The 23,263-nt window shown below is 44.3% G+C and overlaps 1 protein-coding gene across 4 annotated transcripts in view; it reads left to right on the plus strand.

The window, feature by feature from the left end:
* The window catches only part of LOC122919647 (histo-blood group ABO system transferase-like), a 66,416-nt gene extending 53,000 nt beyond the window's left edge, over positions 1–13,416 (plus strand). For 3 of the 4 annotated variants that reach the window (XM_044268800.1, XM_044268797.1, XM_044268799.1), the window contains 2 exons: positions 9,124–9,258; positions 12,636–13,416. In XM_044268800.1, the coding sequence (XP_044124735.1) occupies positions 9,124–9,258; positions 12,636–13,326 (826 nt within the window). In that variant the 3' untranslated portion in view covers positions 13,327–13,416. Of the gene's footprint in view, positions 1–2,550; positions 7,571–9,123; positions 9,259–12,635 lie in introns of those variants that run through there. The other variant, XM_044268798.1, reaches the window with a different exon arrangement.
* Positions 13,417–23,263: the final 9,847 nt, after the last annotated feature.

Raw genomic sequence — 23,263 nt, forward strand, 5'->3', positions numbered from 1 at the left:
ATGTGTGTTTTCCCTTCTGTGTGCTGGAAGGGTTAACTTCCTTCCCAGTGTGTGTGATGTCACTGGGTGTGGTTGATCGTTGGGTGGGGCCTCTTGGCCTATAAAGCCTCAGTCCCTGGCTGGGCTCAGTAGGTTGCTCTCAGCCATGCTGGCTGGAGCAGCCTCCTGTCTCCTCCATCTGCCTGGTGAGGACCATCCTTCTGGTCATACTGTCACGGCTGGGTGTGGGGGAAACCCCCAGCCGTGCGGTGCCAGGAGATGGTAGGGTTACCCCTTGGCCGGGACCACAGAGTTAGGGAGCAGGTCACCTCCTATTGCATCCCTAACGCTGACCCTGTCTCCTATCTGTATGAGCCGACCTTGGTGGTAGGAGGACTCATACGCCGGAACCTTAAAGTCCCTACGAGCCCTCAAGTCGGCCCTGTACTAGGGGACAGAGTGAGACGACCTGCTCCTCCTAGGCACGGGGGAGCAGGAGTCTCAACGGCCAAGCAACACAGGGGAAACATCAACAGACATATGGAAATGACAGGTAAGTGAGACTAGTCCTGCACTTACCTGCCACAGACACACAAACCTGGAACCCATGAACAAGTGCTGATGTCCACAGCAACATAAAGGACACAGCACACACCAGACATACAAGGGAAACCAGGAAACCATAAGCTGCACTAACAAGATAACCCCACACACACCTAGATAACACCAAGAAACATAGAAATTCCCAACACAGGTTTTATGACCAGAAGGATGGTAGGGTTACCCCTTGGCCGGGACCACAGAGTTAGGGAGCAGGTCACCTCCTATTGCATCCCTAACGCTCACTCTGTCCCCTAGTACAGGGCCGACTTGAGGGCTCGTAGGGACTTTAAGGTTCCGGCGTATGAGTCCTCCTACCACCAAGGTCGGCTCATACAGATAGGAGACAGGGTCAGCGTTAGGGATGCAATAGGAGGTGACCTGCTCCCTAACTCTGTGGTCCCGGCCAAGGGGTAACCCTACCATCCTTCTGGTCATAAAACCTGTGTTGGGAATTTCTATGTTTCTTGGTGTTATCTAGGTGTGTGTGGGGTTATCTTGTTAGTGCAGCTTATGGTTTCCTGGTTTCCCTTGTATGTCTGGTGTGTGCTGTGTCCTTTATGTTGCTGTGGACATCAGCACTTGTTCATGGGTTCCAGGTTTGTGTGTCTGTGGCAGGTAAGTGCAGGACTAGTCTCACTTACCTGTCATTTCCATATGTCTGTTGATGTTTCCCCTGTGTTGCTTGGCCGTTGAGACTCCTGCTCCCCCGTGCCTAGGAGGAGCAGGTCGTCTCACTCTGTCCCCTAGTACAGGGCCGACTTGAGGGCTCGTAGGGACTTTAAGGTTCCGGCGTATGAGTCCTCCTACCACCAAGGTCGGCTCATACAGATAGGAGACAGGGTCAGCGTTAGGGATGCAATAGGAGGTGACCTGCTCCCTAACTCTGTGGTCCCGGCCAAGGGGTAACCCTACCATCTCCTGGCACCGCACGGCTGGGGGTTTCCCCCACACCCAGCCGTGACAGCAGGCTATTGCACCCACTCTCCTTCTCAGGGCACTAAGAGGTCATGGTATTCCTCTCCTCACGACACGCAGCATTGCACATAGTCTGTACCCCCGGGTGTGGCATTTCTAGGTGGCACCTTTCATAAGGCCGGGGCACGGTGTCTTTTTCTACCCTTAGGCCTCTTTCACACGGGCGAGATTTCCGCGTGGGTGCAATGAGGGAGGTGAACGCGTTGCACCCGCACTGAATCCGGACCCATTCACTTCAATGGGGCTGTGCAGATGAGCGGTCATTTTCACGCATCACTTGTGCGTTGCGTGAAAATCGGAGCATGCTCTATATTGTGCATTTTCACACAACGCAGGCCCTATAGAAGTGAATGGGGCTGTGTGAAAATCACAAGCAAGTGCGAACGCTGTGTGATTTTCACGCACGGTTGCTAGGAGACGATCGGGATGGAGACCCGATCATTATTATTTTCACTTATAACATGGCTATAAAGGGAAAATAATAGCATTCTTAATACAGAATGCTTAGTAAAATAGCGCTGGAGGGGTTAATTTAAAAAAAAAATTTTTTAACTCGCCTTAATCCACTTGCACGCGCAGCCTGACTTCTCTTCTGTCTTCATCTTTGCTGTGCACAGGAAAAGGACCTGTGGTGACGTCACTACACTCATCACCTGGTCCGTCACATGATCTATTACCATGGTAAAAGATCATGCGATGGACCATGTGATGAGAGCAGTGACGTCATCAAAGGTCCTATTCCTGTGCACAGCAAAGATGAAGACAGAAGAGAAGTCAGGCTGCGCGTGTTAGTGGATTAAGGTGAGTTAAAAAAAAAATTTAACCCCTCCAGCCCTGTTGTACTATGCATTCTGTATTCAGCATGCTATTATTTTCCCTTAAAACCATGTTATAAGGGAAAATAATACAATCTACACCACCCCGATCCCAAACCCGAACTTCTGTAGTTCGGGTTTGGGTACCAAACACGCCGAGCTTTCTCACGCGAGTGCAAAACGCATTACAATGATTTGTACTCACGCGGCAAAATCGTGCATGTTCCGGCAACGCACCCGCATCTTTTTCCGCAACGCTCGTGTGAAACCAGCGTTATACTCTGGACCTCAGCTTCTCTCTACTGCCCGGCTGCATCCTCGCCCCATCAGGGCCCTGAGGTGGTGCATCTTCACTGCTGGTGCCACTCACCTCCCCTTTGGGAACTTGCATCTTCCAGCGCACGCTCTGTATGCGTAGGATTTCGGGGCAGAGCGTAACCACCGAACAAGACGGAGGTCTGAGAGAGAGCTTCATAGCTGCCACACGCCAGAGACAGCTTCACATCGGTTAAAATAGGCAAAAACAGACCCAGGGAGACTCTGGGTACCCCAAAACAAAAGGAGATCCAAGCAGAAATGGATAGATTTCTCAAGAAACTTACAGCGTCACCAGCGCACCCAGACAAGATGGCGCATCAGGCCTATGGGTGGGACTCTGAAGGAGAGGAAGAAGACAGACTCCACGCCAGTGAACTCGCACAAGCTGCAGATAGCGGTGCGCTCACAAAATCTTTCTTTAAAGCCACCTTGTCTTAAGCCTTAGCCCCGCCGATGCAACAGATACAAGCCTTAGCCCCGCCGATGCAACAGACACAAGCCTTAGCCCCGCCGATGCAACAGACACAAGCCTTAGCCCCGCCGATGCAACAGACACAAGCCTTAGCCCCGCCAATGCAACAGACACAAGCCTTAGCCCCGCCGATGCAACAGACACAAGCCTTAGCCCCGCCGATGCAACAGACACAAGCCTTAGCCCCGCCGATGCAACAGACACAAGCCTTAGCCCCGCCGATGCAACAGATACAAGCCTTAGCCCCGCCGATGCAACAGACACAAGCCTTAGCCCCGCCGATGCAACAGACACAAGCCTTAGCCCCGCCGATGCAACAGACACAAGCCTTAGCCCCGCCGATGCAAGACACAAGCCTTAGCCCCGCCGATGCAACAGATACAAGCCTTAGCCCCGCCGATGCAACAGACACAAGCCTTAGCCCCGCCGATGCAACAGACACAAGCCTTAGCCCCGCCGATGCAACAGACACAAGCCTTAGCCCCGCCGATGCAACAGACACAAGCCTTAGCCCCGCCGATGCAACAGACACAAGCCTTAGCCCCGCCGATGCAACAGATACAAGGATACAAGCCTTAGCCCCGCCGATGCAACAGACACAAGCCTTAGCCCCGCCGATGCAACAGACACAAGCCTTAGCCCCGCCGATGCAACAGACACAAGCCTTAGCCCCGCCGATGCAACAGACACAAGCCTTAGCCCCGCCGATGCAACAGATACAAGGATACAAGCCTTAGCCCCACCGATGCAACAGACACAAGCCTTAGCCCCGCCGATGCAACAGACACAAGCCTTAGCCCCGCCGATGCAAGAGACACCAGCCTTAGCCCCGCCGATACAAGAGACACCAGCCTTAGCCCCGCCGATACAAGAGATACAAGAGCTGGAGAATCAACGGTTTCGCTTTTTCAAGATGTGGCCCCTTCAACTCTGTTTAAGCACCGTGCCTTGAAACCACTAACGGACCAGCTGAGACGCCAGAAACTGTTATACAGGTGGCTCTATCCTTTTGGCCTCACTTTTACACAAAAAATGTCCGCCGCTGCATTATCGAGTCTGGACAGATACTACTATGCCCAATCTACCAAAGCTGCCTACTAACGTAATACCCAAGCAGAGCGCCTCTAACAGCAAAGACATATAGTTCTTGCAGACTATCTGATCGTCTTTGAACACTTGCAAGCCCCAAGATTCAAGTAACTTCAAGCAAACTAGGCAATCTAGAAGTAATACCATCACCGCTCTACTATATAGGTTCAGAGACGATCCATCTCAAGTCTTCTTCTATTTCTCCACTTCATCACCTATAAAGATTTATGGACTAGACAAGAAGTAATGAGGATCCACATAGAAGTGCAGATATACACTGCATTAGGAGATGAGGATGTATTACCGATTATCACCACTAGAGGACTCAGAGACATGAGTAAGAGATATTTAACCATCTAAACCTCTGGCATCCTCTTCTTCTTACTGTTTAATATCTTCCTTCTCTTACATACTGTCTAATATGCAATAACTTTGTTTTATTCTGGGGAGGAGGTATACTAGTTATAAGAAGCACGGGTGTAAGGGTACGGGTTGGGATGCTTAGCCAACAATGCCTGCCCCCGCACACCCCTAAACAGTGGCTCAGCTATGAGACCACTTAGGTTTTATTGCCTCTTGTGCCAATGACCCTGTGTTCAGTCAGGGGACCTGGCATATCCAGCAATAAACAAGTACGAAAAACCATACAATGTTCTTTAGTTTGTGTTTTAATTTATGTTTTGTTTTTGACACGGGCCTGGACAACTTATTGGAGGCTTGAGTGGCACGTGAAAACTGGCACCATATGGCAGCGGTGAAAGTATTCACCTTCAATGGTAGAGGCCACAACACACCTCAAAAACTGTTGAAAATCCTTACATTATTGAAGAGAGGTAGGTGTGATATTTGTTCTCTACAAGAAACTCACCTCGAAGTAGGTAGGGTGCCTCATTTTTATCGTACACACTTCTCACAATGGTTCCATTGCACCTATCAAACAGCGTCCGTATGGCAATAAGTAAGGACTTGCCCTTCGTCAACATTTTAACACAACAGGACCCAGAAGGCAGGTTCCCATTTGTCAAGGGTAAAATTGGGCAAGCCTTAGTGTCCCTTGCTCCCAATACCCACCAACATAAACGGATTAAATCTACCCTAGCTAGGTTCCAAGACTTTGCTGAAGGGGTCAAGATAATAGGAGGAGACCTTAATGTCTTTATACCATATACTTGATTCCTCTTCGGGCACTTCAGCTCAGTCCCAAAAAACACTAGGAGGCATAAAAAAGGCAATCACTTCATTGACTCATGAAGAACACTAAATACCTCTGACTGGGAAAATACGTACTTCTCCGCGGTCCACCACTCATATCAAAGATTATATTCTCTTGTCAGAGACACATATTGATACGCTACGTAATTCCACTATTGGCCCCATCACTGTATCAGATCATGCTCCGGTAATAACCACACTCTCCTTTGACACACTACACACCCGCGAGTGGATGTGGCGTTTAAATGAGACCCTAACGGATTCCAAGAACCATTTATCAGATATTTCACGAAAACTCTCTCAAAATTTCCAGGATAATAAACCATCAGATACCTCCCAGACCATAGTTTGGGAAGACCACAAGGCCTTCATCAGAGGTGAACTCATAGCGTTAGGTTCTAAACTCAAAAAAAGATAGACAGAAAAAGCTTAGTTCTTTATTGGGTCAGATTGACACTATTGAAGCCACTCATAAAAGATCTAAGACTCTACCTTTAGTACAGGACGAACTTCTCATATTGAGAAGACAGCTCAAAGACCTCCTCAATATAAAGTGCGCCAAAGCATACCAATATGCCAAATTTAAACAGTATATGCATGGAGATAAGGGAAACAAGATAATGTGATATCTCATCAAGAAGAGGATTGAAACACAACATATCTCTGAGATTAAAACACCTAGAGGGTCAACTGGTTCCTCACCGAAAGACATAGCGGAAGAGTTTTGCTCTTATTACACAAACTTATACAATTTAGATAACACTCATTCTATTGCATCTGGAAACCAAACGGAAATAGACCGGGAACATCGCACAGATGCATTCTTGAACAATCTTAATCTTCCGAGACTGATGAAAGGAGAGGTTTCACCTCTCTTAGCACCTATCACAGAGGAAGAGGTCACAAAGATCATTAAGACCATACCTATAGGTAAATCCCCAGGGCCAGATGGCCTTCCAGCAGGCTATCATAAAAAGTTACTTCCTGTATTAGCGCCCCATGGTGTCAGGCTTTGGCTTGGGGAGAACCCCTGCCAAGACAGGCGTTAGAAGCTACCATTACCATCATCCCTAAAGAAGGTAAGGATAGTACAGAATGTTATAGACCCATCTCACTACTCAATCTATATGTTGAAATATGGGCTAAATTGTTAGCATATAGACTCAATACTCTTATCCCTAGACTTATACCTCAAGAGTAGATGGGATTTGTGTTGGGCAGAGAGGGAAACCTTCAGTTTTGCAGACTTATTATCGCATGGGCAAAGAAAAAAGCGCTACCCCTGGTGCTCCTAGGTACCGACGCTGAAAAAACCTTCTATAGAGTAGATTGGCTATATATGCAACGCACATTACACAGATTCGGTCTCCCTGACATGTTTATTCGAGCAATTATGTCTTTATACCACTGACCGAGTGCAAGAGTCAGAGTGAATGGTAGCTTATCGAAAGCCTTCCACATCACTAACAGAACGTGCCCCCTTTCCCCATCATTCAGATTGGTTATGGAGACCTTACTACAGGATTTTCGAGACAAACCTCTTATAAAAGGATTGGCGGTAGATAAAATAGAGAGCACAAATGTGCAGCGTTTGCAGACGATCTCCTACTGCTCATCACGAACCCCAAACAAGCATTCCCACAAATTCTGTAAATCTTTAGACCATTCGGATCATGGTCTAAGTCGGAGGCTATGGGAACAATTCATTTGCTTAACATCCTTCCTCCTTAAATGGAACCTAAACTCATCGCCATACTTAGGAATTGTACTTACTAACGATCCTATAAGATTATATAGATCCAATTATCTACCACTCTTGAAAAAGATTAAGACTCCATTGCAATCTTTATCTCTGCCATGAGTGTCCTGGTTAGGATGGAAAAACTTGCTTCAAACTTTCATTGTCCCAAAACTAATATTTGTTGCATATGGTTCCCATACATCTCCCACAGGTATTCTTCAAACAGGTCAGAACCATCTCTACAACCTTTCTCTGGAATGGTAAAAAACCGAGATTGGCATATAACAAACTGATGAAGAGCCGTGCGGAAGGTGGTTTTGGACTGCCCGATTTACAGACATATTATAAGGCTATACAACTAAAAAGGTAGCTTCAATTATGTATCCCCAAATATAGAACGCTAGGTTCTAACATCGAGTTAGCACTCATGTCAGGTAGGCAACTCGCAGGGCTATGGGGCTTAGACCACCCGGCAGAGGCTTACTAAAGGAATACATCTAACTACACGATCTATACGTGCTGAAACCCCCCTTTTCTCTGACCTGCGGAGACACCCGACAGCAGACTTCATTCCATACCTACTACATGCGCTCACAACTCATACTCCCCAGTTTTGGAAGCTTCTGAAAACGATTCCAATCTCCTTACTCTTGACAACTTTTAAAGACCAAAAGGACAAGTAATTGAAAAAGGGCAATTTTTTTAGCTAGACAGGAATTGGAGTGCTCCAGCAAAATACTAGCCGACAAATACGATACCACTACAGCCCCATCATGGTTTGAGAAACTAGCTACACGTGAAAATCTTCCGAGACATATTATTTCATTTCTTAAGTCATTGAACTCCACCTCTGAGAAAGCTACACCTGCGTATATCGGAGAATGAAAGTGAGAACTTGACAAGTCTTTTTCCCCACAAGAAATAAGACAAATCCATCATCCATGCATAAAGATACAAGAGCACTCCTATAAAACCATGACACGATGGTACAACGGATCTCAGACAGAAATGGCTCAAACGCTTACTTTTATTCTTCTTATGTTTCCAAGCCTATTACACTATTCTGCTCTCTGTGCATTTATTGGAGACTGGGCTCAGCATGCATGTGGAAACCCTGCATTCCCGGAATTTTATGGAGGCCAGTAGGAGATAGTATTTAGTGTAGTTTCCTGTCCTAAGAGATCGCCTTGTCGTTGGCGGACAGGCACAAATAATTTTGTATAAAATGCATTTGCCAAGAATCTCACATTTATAACGTAGCTTTAGCATTAGTAAATTTTCTCTAGTGAGTATGGCTATTGTATTTACTTTATTATTTGTCTTTGTTATTACGTTATTCTATCAAAAAATGACACTCCAAAACAGAAAAACCATTTAAATTTTCAAAAGATGAAACAATGCAGCCCTGACTTCAAAGCCGGTGTATTTTATGGATTTATTAACAAAGTAAAGATTTTATGGTGAGCGACACATTTTCATCTTTTCAAGATTGGACTGTTAAGTATTTGATGCAGAGCACCACTTATCCACTGCTTGTCGTCCCTGAACAAGTTCCATAGAGTTCAATGGTATCGCAGTGATCTGAGCAGAGGGAGGTAGTGCTGGCATATGTAATTTATTGAACAAAAAACATTTCAAAATTGGACATTTATTAAGATCAAACAATTTGGGTAAGGGCGGGGATAAAAGCACATTCTCAAGATTACATATTATTTCTAGATAACAGTTTGGCTGCATTTCGCACTAAAATTTAAATCTGGTGGTTGAAAATGGAAGAGGGAGCAATTGTCTAGAGAGCGAGATCTCCGGGCTTTATTACTTGTGGAAGACACGGCCAAACACAAACTGGAATAACACTTTCATCGACTTGGAAAAGAAGACCCAATAGATGTACTGATTAATGCTCTTCTTTCTTCCAGACGGACAGATGTTCTCTCGGTGACTCCATGGCTAGCGCCGATTGTATGGAATAGACTCTACAATATAGATATACTCAACGCACAATTCCACAAGAGAAGAGTTCGCATTGGACTGACTGTGTTTGCTATTAGAAAGTAAGGAAATCCAGACAATTCACACTCATTCTATATAGTATAACTTTTATAATACTGCCTCTTATGTACAAGAATAAAACTACTATAATACTGCCTCCTATGTACAAGAATACAACTACTATAATACTGCCTCCTATGTATAAGAATATACCTACTATAATACTGCTCCTATGTACAAGAATATAACTACTACAATACTGCCTCCTATGTACAAGGATATAACTACTACAATACTGCTCCTATGTACAGGAATATAACTACTATAATACTGCCTCCTATGTACAAGAATATAACTACTATAATACTGCCTCCTATGTACAAGAATATAACTACTATAATACTGCTCCTATGTACAAGAATATAACTACTATAATACTGCTCCTATGTACAAGAATATACCTACTATAATACTGCTCCTATGTACAAGAATATAACTACTATAATACTGCCTCCTATGTACAAGAATATAACTACTATAATACTGCCCCCTATGTACAAGAATATAACTACTATAATACTGCTCCTGTGTACAAGAATATAACTACTATATTTCTGCCTCCTATGTACAAGAATATAACTACTATAATACTGCCCCCTATGTACAAGACTATAACTACTATAATTCTGCCTCCTATGTATAAGAATATAACTACTATAATACTGCTCCTATGTACAAGAATATAACTACTATAATACTGTCTCCTATGTACAAGAATATAACTACTATAATACTGCTCCTGTGTACAAGAATATAACTACTATATTTCTGCCTCCTATGTACAAGAATATAACTACTATAATACTGCCCCCTATGTACAAGACTATAACTACTATAATTCTGCCTCCTATGTACAGTGGTGGCCAAAAGTTTTGAGAATGACACAAATATTAGTTTTCACAGTGTTTGCTGCTAAACTGCTGTTAGATCTTTGTCTCAGTTGTTTCTGTGATGCAGTGAGATATAATTACTCGCACTTCATACGTTTCAAAGGCTTTTATCAACAATTACATGACATTTATGCAGAGTCAGTATTTGCAGTGTTGGCCCTTCTTTTTCAGGACCTCTGCAATCCGACTGCACATGCTCTCCATCAACTTCTGGGCCAATTCCTGACTGACAACCCATTCTTTCATAATCACTTCTTGGAGTTTGTCAGAATTAGTGGGTTTTGTTTGTCCACCCGCCTCTTGAGGATTGACCACAAGTTCTCAATGGGATTAAGATCTGGGGAGTTTCCAGGCCATGGACCCAAAATGTCACCGTTTTGGTCCCTGAGCCACTTGGTTATCACTTTTGCCTTATGGCGCGGTGCTCCATCGTGCTGGAAAATGCATTGTTCTTCACCAAACTGTTGTTGGATTGTTGGAAGAAGTTGCTGTTGGAGGGTGTTTTGGGGCCATTCTTTATTCATGGCTGTGTTTTTGGGCAAAATTGTGAGTGAGCCCACTCCCTTGGATGAGAAGCAACCCCACACATGAATGGATCTCAGGATGCTTTACTGTTGGCATGACACAGGACTGATGGTAGCGCTCACCTTTTCTTCTCCGGACAAGCCTTTTTCCTGATGCCCCAAACAATCGGAAAGGAGGCTTCATCAGAGAATATGACTTTGCCCCAGTCCTCAGCAGTCCATTCACCATATTTTCTGCAGAAGATCAATCTGTCCCTGATGTTTTTTTTTGGAGAGAAGTGGCTTCTTTGCTGCCCTTCTTGACACCAGGCTATCTTCCAAAAGTCTTCGCCTCACTGTGCGTGCAGATGCGCTCACACCTGCCTGCTGCCATTCCTGAGCAAGCTCTGCACTGGTGGCACTCCGATCCCGCAGCTGAATCCTCTTTAGGAGACGATCCTGGCGCTTGCTGGACTTTCTTGGATGCCCTGAAGCCTTCTTAACAAGAATTGAACCTCTTTCCTTGAAGTTCTTGATGATCCTATAAATTGTTGATTGAGGTGCAATCTTAGTAGCCACAATATCCTTGCCTGTGAAGCCATTTTTATGCAACGCAATGATGGCTGCACGCGTTTCTTTGCAGGTCACCATGGTTAACAATGGAAGAACAATGATTTCAAGCATCACCCTCCTTTTAACAGGTCAAGTCTGCCATTTTAACCCAATCAGCCTGACATAATGATCTCCAGCCTTGTGCTCGTCAACATTCTCACCTGAGTTACCAAGACGATTACTGAAATGATCTCAGCAGGTCCTTTAATGACAGCAATGAAATGCAGTGGAAAGGTTTTTTGGGGGATTAAGTTAATTTTCATGGCAAAGAAGGACTGTGCAATTTATCTGATCCCTCTTCATAACATTCTGGAGTATATGCAAACTGCTATTATAAAAACTTAAGCAGCAACTTTTCCAATTTCCAATATTTATGTAATTCTCAAAACTTTTGGCCACGACTGTACAAGAATATAACTACTATAATACTGCCTCCTATGTACAAGAATATAACTACTATAATACTGCTCCTATGTACAAGAATATCACTACTATAATACTGCTCCTATGTACAAGAATATAACTACTATATTTCTGCCTCCTATGTGCAAGAATATAACTACTATAATACTGCTCCTATTTACAAGAATATAACTACTATAATACTGCTTCCTATGTACAAGAATATAACTACTATAATACTGCCTCCTATGTACAAGAATATAACTACTATAATACTGCTCCTATGTACAAGAATATAACTACTATAATACTGCTCCTATGTACAAGAATATAACTGCTATTATACTGCCTCCTATGTACAGGAATATAACTACTATAATACTGCTCCTATGTACAAGAATATAACTACTATAATACTGCCTCCTATGTACAGGAATATAACTACTATAATACTGCCTCCTATGTATAAGAATATAACTACTATAATACTGCTCCTATGTACAGGAATATACCTACTATAATACTGCCCCTATGTACAAGAATATAACTACTATAATACTACCTCCTATGTACAAGAGTATAACTACTATAATACTGCTCCTATGTACAAGAATATAACTACTATAATACTGCTCCTATGTACAAGAATATAACTACTATAATACTGCTCCTATGTACAAGAATATAACTACTATAATACTGCTCCTATGTACAAGAATATAACTACTATAATACTGCCTCCTGTGTACAGAAATATAACTACTATAATACTGCTCCTATGTACAAGAATATAACTACTATAATACTGCTCCCTATGTATAAGAATATAACTACTATAATACTGCCTCCTATGTATAAGAATATAACTACTATAATACTGCCCTATGTACAAGAATATAAATACTATAATACCGATTGGTGTACTTTATAAACCACATGTTTTCTGACCATTTTTTTTGTTCTCTTTTTTAGATACACCAAGTATATTGAACATTTTCTGGACACAGCTGAGAAGTTTTTCATGACTGGACACCGGGTCACTTATTATGTAATGACCGACCAGCCCGCTGCCATCCCTAACATTACACTGGGTGAAAAGAGAAATCTGGTTGTCCTGGAGGTCCCAGCCTACAAAAGATGGCAGGACATCACCATGAGAAGGATGCAGATCATTCGAGACTACATCCATGATCGGTTCGTCAATGAGGTGGACTATCTGGTGTGTCTAGATGTGGACATGGAGTTCAGACAGGAGGTTGGGGTTGAGATCCTCAGTGATGTTTATGGTGTCATGCATTCATGTTATTTCACAGCGTCTCGCAAGGAGTTCACCAATGAAAGGCGACCTCAGTCTGCAGGTTACATCCCTGAAGACGAGGGCGATTTCTATTACACAGGGTCCCATTTTGGAGGCACTGTGGAAGAGATCTACAAGTTGACGAACCATTGCCACCACGCCATGCTGTCCGATAAAGCTATAAACATAGAAGCTCTTTGGCATGACGAGAGTTATCTCAACAGATATTTCCTGTATTACAAACCCACCAAGGTCCTGTCGCCAGAGTATTCCTGGACCTACGTCTGTGGAGACCCGGCCGTGGTGGAGAAGAAGAGATTTATCGTTTTACCTAAAGAATATGACAAAGTACGTGACAACCCGTGACACTCCACACAGCGGATTGGCGATTGAGAGGTTTTATGTAATATCTCTAAGGGCTGTTTCACACGAAAGGATGCAGTGCGTGACATCCGCTCCATGAATGATAGCCAAAACCCGATGCGGACTGCAGAGGCACGGAGCAGTAACGATTGATAATGCTCCGTGCCTCTGCAGTCTGCATCGGGTCTTGGCTGTCATTCACGGAGCGGATGTCACGCACGGCATCCGCTCGTGTGAAACAGCCCTAATACTTCCATAGTCCTCATCCTCCCCCATATTAGCTTAGACCTCATTGTTCTTGAGTTCCCCTATCTGGAGAGGCTTCTGTGTTACTCCTCATGGATGATACATGAAGCTGATTGTGCCTGTACAGATCCTGCTGCCAATCTGGTGAAGTGTATTACAATGGCGATGAGATGCACAATACTTTCTGAGTTGATACCCTGATACACAGTAACATTTAACTGGTTAAAGATGGTCAGTCTACATTTTAACTTTGGCACCGTTATTCAGCAGCGCCCCTCGACATTCCTCGCTGTTATTTAAGTGTCTACGATCTTTGGTGGCAAATGTAGACAATACACAGGTATTGTCTTTAAATGCTCAGACAAATAGATGTGTCCCTATGCATTTCATCTATTTATATACTGTAGCCCCCGATTCATTAGATTTATTTATTTTTTAAATAGGAAATGTTTTATATCCCTTCCTGCATCTTCGAGTACATAGTTGTGACCGCCGGCTTACAGGAACTGACTATGAGCAGGGGTCAAGAAAACTCAGATCCCAGCCATGTACCGCCATCACCAACTGCAATCAATAGCGATCACACTGTGATGGATTGTAGTGCAGTGATAAGCTCCTCCCTCTGGGCTGTTCTGTAGTGCAGTTAATAATAAACTCCTCCCTCTAGGCTGTCCAACAGTGAAAAGCTCCTCCCTCCAGGCTGCCCTGCAGTGCAGTGATAATAAGCTCCTCCTCTCCTTTCTGTAGTTTGCTCCTGACCTCTGCAGCTCTCTCTTCCTTATGGCTTAGTATTGTGTCTCTTCCCCTTTGCTAGGGGGGATGTCAGGGGATGTTGTGTGGGTCCTGTGTATTTCTTCCGCCAGTGTTACTGGTGTCCATGGGTCATGGTCAATAAGAACTGGTGATGGGGGACCTAATCGAAACGATCTGGAATTGCCCGCTGTTGAGGAGGCATTGGAGGAAGGTTCTGGACCTGATCCACTTTTTTTTCTGCATAATCTACCTTGAAGCAGCGTCGTAAAGCGCAGACTCCTGTGTATTACATCTGCGTCCAAATACGTTAAGGGAATAATGTAGTGAAAAAGTCACAAATTTTTGCGCAATCGCTACAACTGCGCACAAATTTGCGACTTTTTTCTGCTTTGCACTATGCTCTCCAGTTTTCTGAATGTGGGTGTGTTTTCTTATGTAAATGAATCTCTAGACAGATTTACTATTGGGACTATTTAAAAAGTCACAAAAAAGTCCCCCAAAAAATGCGCAATTTCCCTCCAGTAAGGACCATGCTTATCTTATGAGACTTTTTAATAGAACATGCGACTTTTGTAAAGCTGTTTACCGACGGATAAACTGCTACCGTCAAACCACATTTATTACAGTTTTAAAGGGACAATCATAAATCCGACTTGGCTAAAGCTGACTTTAGCCATAGGTGTAAGTAGAGGGAGCCGTCAGAGTACTGATACATATGGCCCAAAGTCTGCAGCCACCACTCTGGGGAGCTCACTGCACATGAATTTAATAACTCCTTGGGACCCGATGGCAGCGCCGATCCCCGCCCGACATCACACGTGCCGCGTTCGGCGCTGATCGCGGCACATGAAGGGTTAATCCGCCGGTGACCTGAGGACATGGAAGGCAGCGCAATGCCTTTCTTAGGCATCAGGGCTGCCTTCCGGTGGAGAGCCTGTGAGATCCAGGCCCCCTGGATCTCACAGGACGGAAGCTGTATGAGTATTACAGTGTGTATTACTCATACAGCCAATGCATTCCAATACAGAAGTGTAGACATTAGGTATCGCCACGTCCGTATTGACCGGCTCTATAAAACACATGACCTAACCCCTCAGATGAACACCGTAAAAAAAAAAAATTAAAACTTTTTTTTGTCACCTTACATCACTAAAAGTACAACACCAAGCGATCAAAAAGGCATATGGCTGCCAAAATGATACCAGTCACCTCATCCCACAAAAAATGAGCCCCTAAGACAATCACCCAAAAAATAAAATATGGCTTAGAATATGGAGACACTAAAACATTGTTTTTTTTGTTTTAAAAATGCTGTTATTGTGTAAAATTTAAGTTTTGTCACCTTACATCACAAAAAGTGTAATAGCTAGCAAGCAAAAAAAGTCATACGCACCCCAAAGTAGTGCCAATCAAACCATCATCTCATCCTGCAAAAATCATACCCTCGCAAAAACACAAAATGCAAATCGCACTCTGCACCCAGCACTCTGCCCTGCCTTTATGCTGGATGTTGAATGAGGCAATTGGTGTACATTTTGGCCAAAGCGTAATAAGCCACTCACCACGTCAAGGTCGCCTCCATGAGTGGTCCCTAACACTAGTTCCTACCTGTTATGGGCCATGACAGCCACACAAAGTCCAGGGAGCGCAGGTCATACCCTACCTAAGATAATCGCCCAAAAACTGAAAAAAAATAAAAATAATCTCTATGAAGATGGAGACACTAAAACATGATTAATTTTTTCCAAAAATGAAATCAGTGTAAAACTTGCATAAATAAAAAAACAAAAACAAACAAAAAACACATTAAGTATCGCCGTGTGCGTAATAACATGCTCTATAAAAATAACACATGACCTAACCCCTCAGGTGAATATCGTAAAAAAATAAAAAATTTAAACGGTGTAAAAAGAAAAAGCCATTTTGTCATCTTGAATCACAAAAAGTGTAATAACAAGCGATCAAAGTCATATGCACCCTATAATAGGACCAGTCATCTCATCCCAAAAAAAATAAAAAAATTAGCCCCTACACAAGACAGTCGCCCAACAAATGAATAAAAACGACGGCTTTCAGAATGTGGAGACAAAAAAAAATTATTAAAATTTGACGATTGGAATATGGCAATTTGGCAGGCCCAAAAATGCTGCGATTATCTATACACAGAGGGAGGAGGGGCTGGGGGCCGACATCTGTATTAGGAATGACAGCGGGGACCGTCACTCACTACGTCATGCACCGTCACCGCCAACTTTATGAATGAAGCAGGCAGCGCAGGCGCATGACGTGTCACCCACCTGTCCTCCAGGCCTGCCTCCTCCCTCCTACGGAACTTAGCTGTAAGTAATACAGGATTATTATATTTTAACAATGCCTACATGTTAGATAATATTATACAACAGTGAGCGGGGCCGGTGCATTATACTACAGGGACTGCACCAGTCCCCGCTGTCATTCCTAATACAGATGCCGGCCCCCAGCCCCTTCACACTGCAGGGACACTATTATGGGGGGGGGAATCTATGGATGGCACATAACATAAGATGCTATACAGAACCCCCCCATAACAGTGTGCCATCCACAGAACCCCCCCCCCCCCCCCATAACAGTGTGCCATCCACAGAACCCCCCCCCCCATAACAGTGTGCCATCCACAGATCCCCCCCCATAACAGTGTGCCATCCACAGATCCCCCCCCATAACAGTGTGCCATCCACAGAACCCCCCCCATAACAGTGTGCCATCCACAGAACCCCCCCCCCATAACAGTGTGCCATCCACAGAACCCCCCCCCATAACAGTGTGCCATCCACAGAACCCCCCCCCATAACAGTGTGCCATCCACAGAACCCCCCCCCATAACAGTGTGCCATCCACAGAACCCCCCCCCATAACAGTGTGCCATCCACAGAACCCCCCCATAACAGTGTGCCATCCACAGAACCCCCCCCATAACAGTGTGCCATCCACAGAACCCCCCCCATAACAGTGTGCCATCCACAGAACCCCCCCATAACAGTGTGCCATCCACAGAACCCCCCCCATAACAGTGTGCCATCCACAGAACCCCCCCCCCATAACAGTGTGCCATCCACAGAACCCCCCCCCATAACAGTGTGCCATCCACAGAACCCCCCCATAACAGTGTGCCATCCACAGAACCCCCCCCCATAACAGTGTGCCATCCACAGAACCCATCTAACCTGTCAGATAAATGTTGTAAATACCCAAAGAAAAAATGTGCCAAAACAATTATTTCTTGTTATCTTGCCTCACAAAAAGTGTAATATAGAGCAACCAAAAATCATATGTACCCTAAAATAGTAGCAACAAAACTGCCACCCTATCCCGAAGTTTCCAAAATGGGGTCACTTTTTGGGAGTTTCTACTCTAGGGGTGCTTCAGGGGGGCTTCAAATGGGACATGGTGTAAATAAACCAGTCCAGCAAAATCTGCCTTCCAGAAACAATATGGCGTTCCTTTCCTTCTGCGCCCTGCCGTGTGCCCGTACAACAGTTTACAACCACATATGGGGTGTTTCTGTAAACTACAGAATCAGGGCCATAAATATTGAGTTTTGTTTGGCTGTTAACCCTTGCTTTGTTAGTGGAAAAAAAAATTATTAAAATGGAAAATCTGCAAAAAGGTGAAATTTAGAAATTTCATCTCTAGGTGTTCCACAAGAATTTATGGAAAATAAAAGGGTTAAAGTTTGTAAAATCAGCTTTTAATAGCCTTGAAGGGTGTAGTTTGTAAAATGGGGTCATTTTTGGGTGGTTTCTATTATGTAAGCCTCGCAAAGTGACTTCAGACCTGAACTGGTCCTGAAAAAGTAGGTTTTAGAAGATTTGCTTCTAAACTTCTAAGCTTTGTAACGTCCCCAAAAAATAAAAAATGGCATTCGCAAAATGACGTAGACACATGAACATGAAGTAGACATATGGGGAATGTATAGTAATAACTATTTTTGGAGGCATTACTGTGTATTATGAAAGTAGAGAAATTGAAATTTGCTAAATTTTTCCAAATGTGTTAAATTTTGATTTTGTTTTTATAAATAAAAATAATTTTGCTTGACTCAATTTTATCACTGTCATGAAGTAGAATACGTGACGAGAAAACAATCTCAGAATGGCCTGGACAAGTAGAAGCGTTTTAAAGTTATCACCACATAAAGTGACACGTGTCAAAATTGCAAAAAACGACCCGATCCTTAAGGTGAAAAATGGCAGGGTCTTTAAGGGGTTAATAGTGATCTCTAAAACTACATGCTGGGAGCACCCGATAGTGGTGACTGCAGAGGAAAAAAAAAAAGGAAAAAAGAAAAAGAACAGTGAAAATATGGAATAAGTTTATATAAAGTACATTGCACAGTGACATAAAAGCTACAGTAGCGACACACAATGCATAAAATAACCTAAAAAGGGTTTTCTCGGATTCATATATTGATGGCCTATCCTCAGCATAGGTCAATATCTGATCGGTGGCAGTCTGACTCCTGGCTCCCCCGACGATCAGCAGGTCATGTGATGTCCCGTTCATCGGTCACATGGCCAATGTGCAGCTTAGTCCCATTCAACTGAATGGGGCTGCTATACCAAGCATAGCCACTACACGACATACGGCAATGTTTGGCGAGCTGCGAGGAGGCCGCGGCGCTCCACAACTGCTGATCGGTTGGGGTGCCAGAACCCCATCGATCAGAGATTGATGACCTGTCCTGAGGACAGGTTATCAGTATAGGCGTCCAGGAAAAGCCCTTTAAGCGCGGTATTCTCCGACAGAAGTGGAGAAAAGTGCTGCCTTCTGTCCTACATTCATCAGACTCATCACTCAGGCAGCAGCCTAAGGCCACGTCTACACGACGACAACTACACTGCAACATTTTGTTGCACTAATGTCGCGCGACAATTTTTATAATGGCAGTCTATGGTGTCGCACTGCAACATACTGCGACGCAACAGTCGCAGAAAAATGCATCTCGAATGGATTTGCTGCGACTGTTGCGTCGCAGTGCGACACCATAGACTGCCATTATAAAAATTGTCGTGCGACAAATGTCGTGTAGACGTAGCCTTAAAGGGGTTGGCCACCTTGAGGGGAGGTTTGGCAATTCCCCCCCCCCCCCCCTCCCGACAGTCCTGCGAATTGGAAATATACTGACCTGCTCCCCGCTCCTGGGCTCACCGACCACCTCGCTTGGGTCCCCCACTGTAAGCATCTGCTGCGGCCGATGACCCCTTTGCGTCATGTCATTTGGTCACAAGACGAAATAGGGACAAAGGAGATGTTCAGAGCGGGAAGACCTGAAGAAGGCGGCCGGGGACTGAAGCAGGAGGGACCTAGCGGTGAGCAGCAGGTAAGTATGCTTCCCTACCCACACTATACCACATTTCATGGACTGTCTGGTGTACATAAGAGAGGTGGCCCCATTATTGCAAGCTGCACAAGCAAAGTCAGGAAACTCCAGAAAAACACACACAGTCAGAGGCGGACAGGGAACTTAAAGGGGCCCTGGAAAAATACTAAAGGCGGCCCTGTTTTGTAGTTGGGTCCAAATTGCTGGAAGGCAGGGCCAGTAATACCATATTGTGGCACATTATACCGTCCCAACAGAGTCAAATACCACAGTCCATTACAAAATGCATCCCCTGGATGGCTGTGAGGAGGGCCCAGGCGGACTCCTGGAAGAAATTTCCCTGTAAGGTCTCTGGCCAATCCGCCCCTTCGCACAATGTATGTGCATTTAAAAAATAAATATAATATCTAAAATCAAGAGATTCCAGAGCTGCAGCCAGAACCCGGCCTGGAGTCCTCTTCAGAGGTAGTGTCCATCAACTCTTGCTCTGGTTCCCGAGATTTCCAGGTGATTTATGCAACGTCGCAAGGAAGAACCTAAGGTGGGAAAAAAGAGATCATATAAGAAATGGGGACATCACTAAGGAAAAAGCACCAGAACTCCACTGCTAATTGCATGAGATATCTGGAGAACAAGACGAGCACCATTTTTATACAATTTACTGGTGTAACACATACACTAGACATGAGGAGGTGCAAGAAGAAGAGTGTGAAATTATAAACTGTTGTGATATTTTAATCCATTTGGTGCAATTTAGGACATTTTCTCCATTCTTTTGTACAAGCTTCTATCTACAGTATAAATCTCCCTCAGTAGGTCTGCCCCTTGGGTCATATTCATACTGTGTTCTTGTCACTACATGCAGTCCTGCTGTGATCCCAGTAAAGCGTCTGTGTCGCATCCGACCACAAAACACAGAAACCCAGTGATCCCGTTACCTGGAAAACATTTCAAGCAGCAAATGAAGAGGAGCCCGAGACCAAACACAGGAGCAATGATAAAAGCAGCCGCTATAAGGTGTCCTAAAAGACAAAATAGATCATACAAGCGTTACAATATCAACATGTCTACATTATTAGCTTAAAGTGTTTAATTCAGTGCAATTACCACAGGTGTATAACATCCAGCCTCTAGCCATGCAGTCTACCATTACCACAGTGTATAACATCCAGCCTCTAGCCGTGCAGTCTGCCATTACCACAGTGTATAACATCCAGCCTCTAGCCGTGCAGTCTGCCATTACCACAGTGTATAACATCCAGCCTCTAGCCGTGCAGTCTGCCATTACCACAGTGTATAACATCCAGCCTCTAGCCATGCAGTCTACCATTACCACAGTGTATAACATCCAGGCCATAAACACTCCTGTAGATGTCATGGAGAGGTTGCCAATACTTTTCTCCCTATGCTGCAGGATGGCTACTAAACCTGTATTATATTAATAGGGCCTGTAAACCTAAATCCAGCAGCTTAATGCAGCAGCATTGTAAGAGGTGCAGTGCCCCCCCCCCCCCCCCCTTCACTTACCTTTGCAGTCATTAGCACTGGGTACAGTGGACGGTGTGGTCAGTACTGGTCCTTTGGGTATCGGGGCTCGAGTGGTCAATGGGTCAGCGGCTGAAAGCACAGAGAGGTCTGAGAAAAAGAGGCCCCACCAATCTGAGCTGCGGATTCTGCGCCACTTTTCAGACAGGAAGTTAACCCCTTAAATTATCAAGCCAATTTTGAAGGAAACATGTGTTTGTTTTTCCCTCCCTGCCTTCTACGTGCTGCGAAATTTTCCTAGCCTTACGAGGAATTATTATTGCGGCACAAGTCGTGTTTGTTAATGGAGCATCATCGGCGCAGGCGCACTGAGGGAGTTCTGAGGAGGTGAGCCTCCTCATCTCAGAGCGCCTGCGCCGAATGAACACAGGTGCGCGATTTTTGAAATGCTGACAGGGCCGGCCGGCCATCGCGGCTGGTCCTGTCAATCAACACGACGAGGGGGCGTTTTTTTGCGGCGGTTACCAGCAAGTAGACGCCCTACTTGCTGTTAGAGACCTCATTTACATATTATAAAAGTTCGTTTTTATAAGAAACTGCTGAAGGAAAGCAAGTAACACCATTATATTTTCATATATTGCAGTATAAGAAATTTAACTAGCCAAAAAAACCAAAAACAAACCTTTGTTAACCCCTTTTCATGTTTCACAAAAATTGAAAAATGGAGGCAACATTTTAATTTTATTTTTGCAGATTTACTTTTTAAATCAATTTTTCCTGAGACAGCAAGGGTTAACAGCAAACCATACTTAAATATCTATTACCCGATTCTGCAGTTTACAGAAACACCCAATATGTGGTCGTAAACTGCTGTATGGGCACACGGCAGGGCGCTTTAGGGAAGGAGCACCATATGGGTTTTTTGAAGGGCAGGTTTTGGTGGAATGGTTTTCGGGCACCATGTCACATTTGAAAGCACCCTAGGGAACCCCTACAGTAGAAACCCCTTATATGCGATTCCACTTTGGAAACTACAACTTTCAAAGAATGTATTGAGGAGTGTACTGACCGCTTTGAATTTAGAAACACTTGGCGGTGAAAAAGTAAGATTTTTTTTCCAATAGATGGCCTTGCGGTTCGCCCGCCGGTCGTTTCGCGGCAAACTTTGCTTGTTCGCTGAACATGCGAACATGTGGCGATATTCGCACGCACATTTTTTTGCATAGCGACGAACTTTGACCCATGACACATCCATCAGGTGGGACAGGACAGCCAATTTAGACGTTTCAGCACATGTACATACCCCCTAACCTACAACAGAACCCAATCTGACCGCCATTTTACGTTTTGCCAGTGTAGGGACAGGTTGCATTTTGGAGCAGGGACAGGCTGTTAGGGACACCAATCGCTAGCTAATAGGGCCACAAAAGTCCTTTTATGGACTGGTATAGGTGTGCCATCGATAGGTGTGACTTAGTGGGGGGTGTGATATACTTATAATATACTTTCCAACATGGAAATTATATTATACTGCATTTGTATTGTGCAGCAGTTGTGCGCAGTTCTGCTGCGATACCGCAGGTATATAGAGGGGCAAACATTATTGGAGTAACTAGTTGCAACTGGTGTGATATACCTGTTTCCCCCAAAAAAACTGCTCGAGGGCTGCGATATACCTTCCTCCACAAAATCCTGACTGAGGGGTGCTATAGCTATATACCTGTTTCTGCCAAATCCTGATTGAGGGGTGCTATAGCTATATACCTGTTTCTGCCAAATCCTGATTGAGGGGTGCTATACAGGTAAAACTCAAAAAAATTTGAATATCGTGCAAAAGTCCATTTATTTCAGTAATGCAAATTAAAAGGAATTGCATTAATGCAGCTTAAAATGAGAATTTTGTGAAAAGGTTCAATATTCTAGGCTCAAAGTGTCAGCTAATTAGTCCATACCGCCTGAGCAAAGGCGACCTGAGATTGTGACTTTGGGGTTTCATAAGCTGTAAACCATAATCATCCAAATTATACCAAATAAAGGCTTGGAATATCTCGCTTTGCCTGTAATGAGTCTCATATGTTAGTGTCACCTTTTAAGTTG

Source organism: Bufo gargarizans, chromosome 9, assembly GCF_014858855.1.
Source record: "Bufo gargarizans isolate SCDJY-AF-19 chromosome 9, ASM1485885v1, whole genome shotgun sequence".
NCBI lineage: Eukaryota > Metazoa > Chordata > Amphibia > Anura > Bufonidae > Bufo > Bufo gargarizans.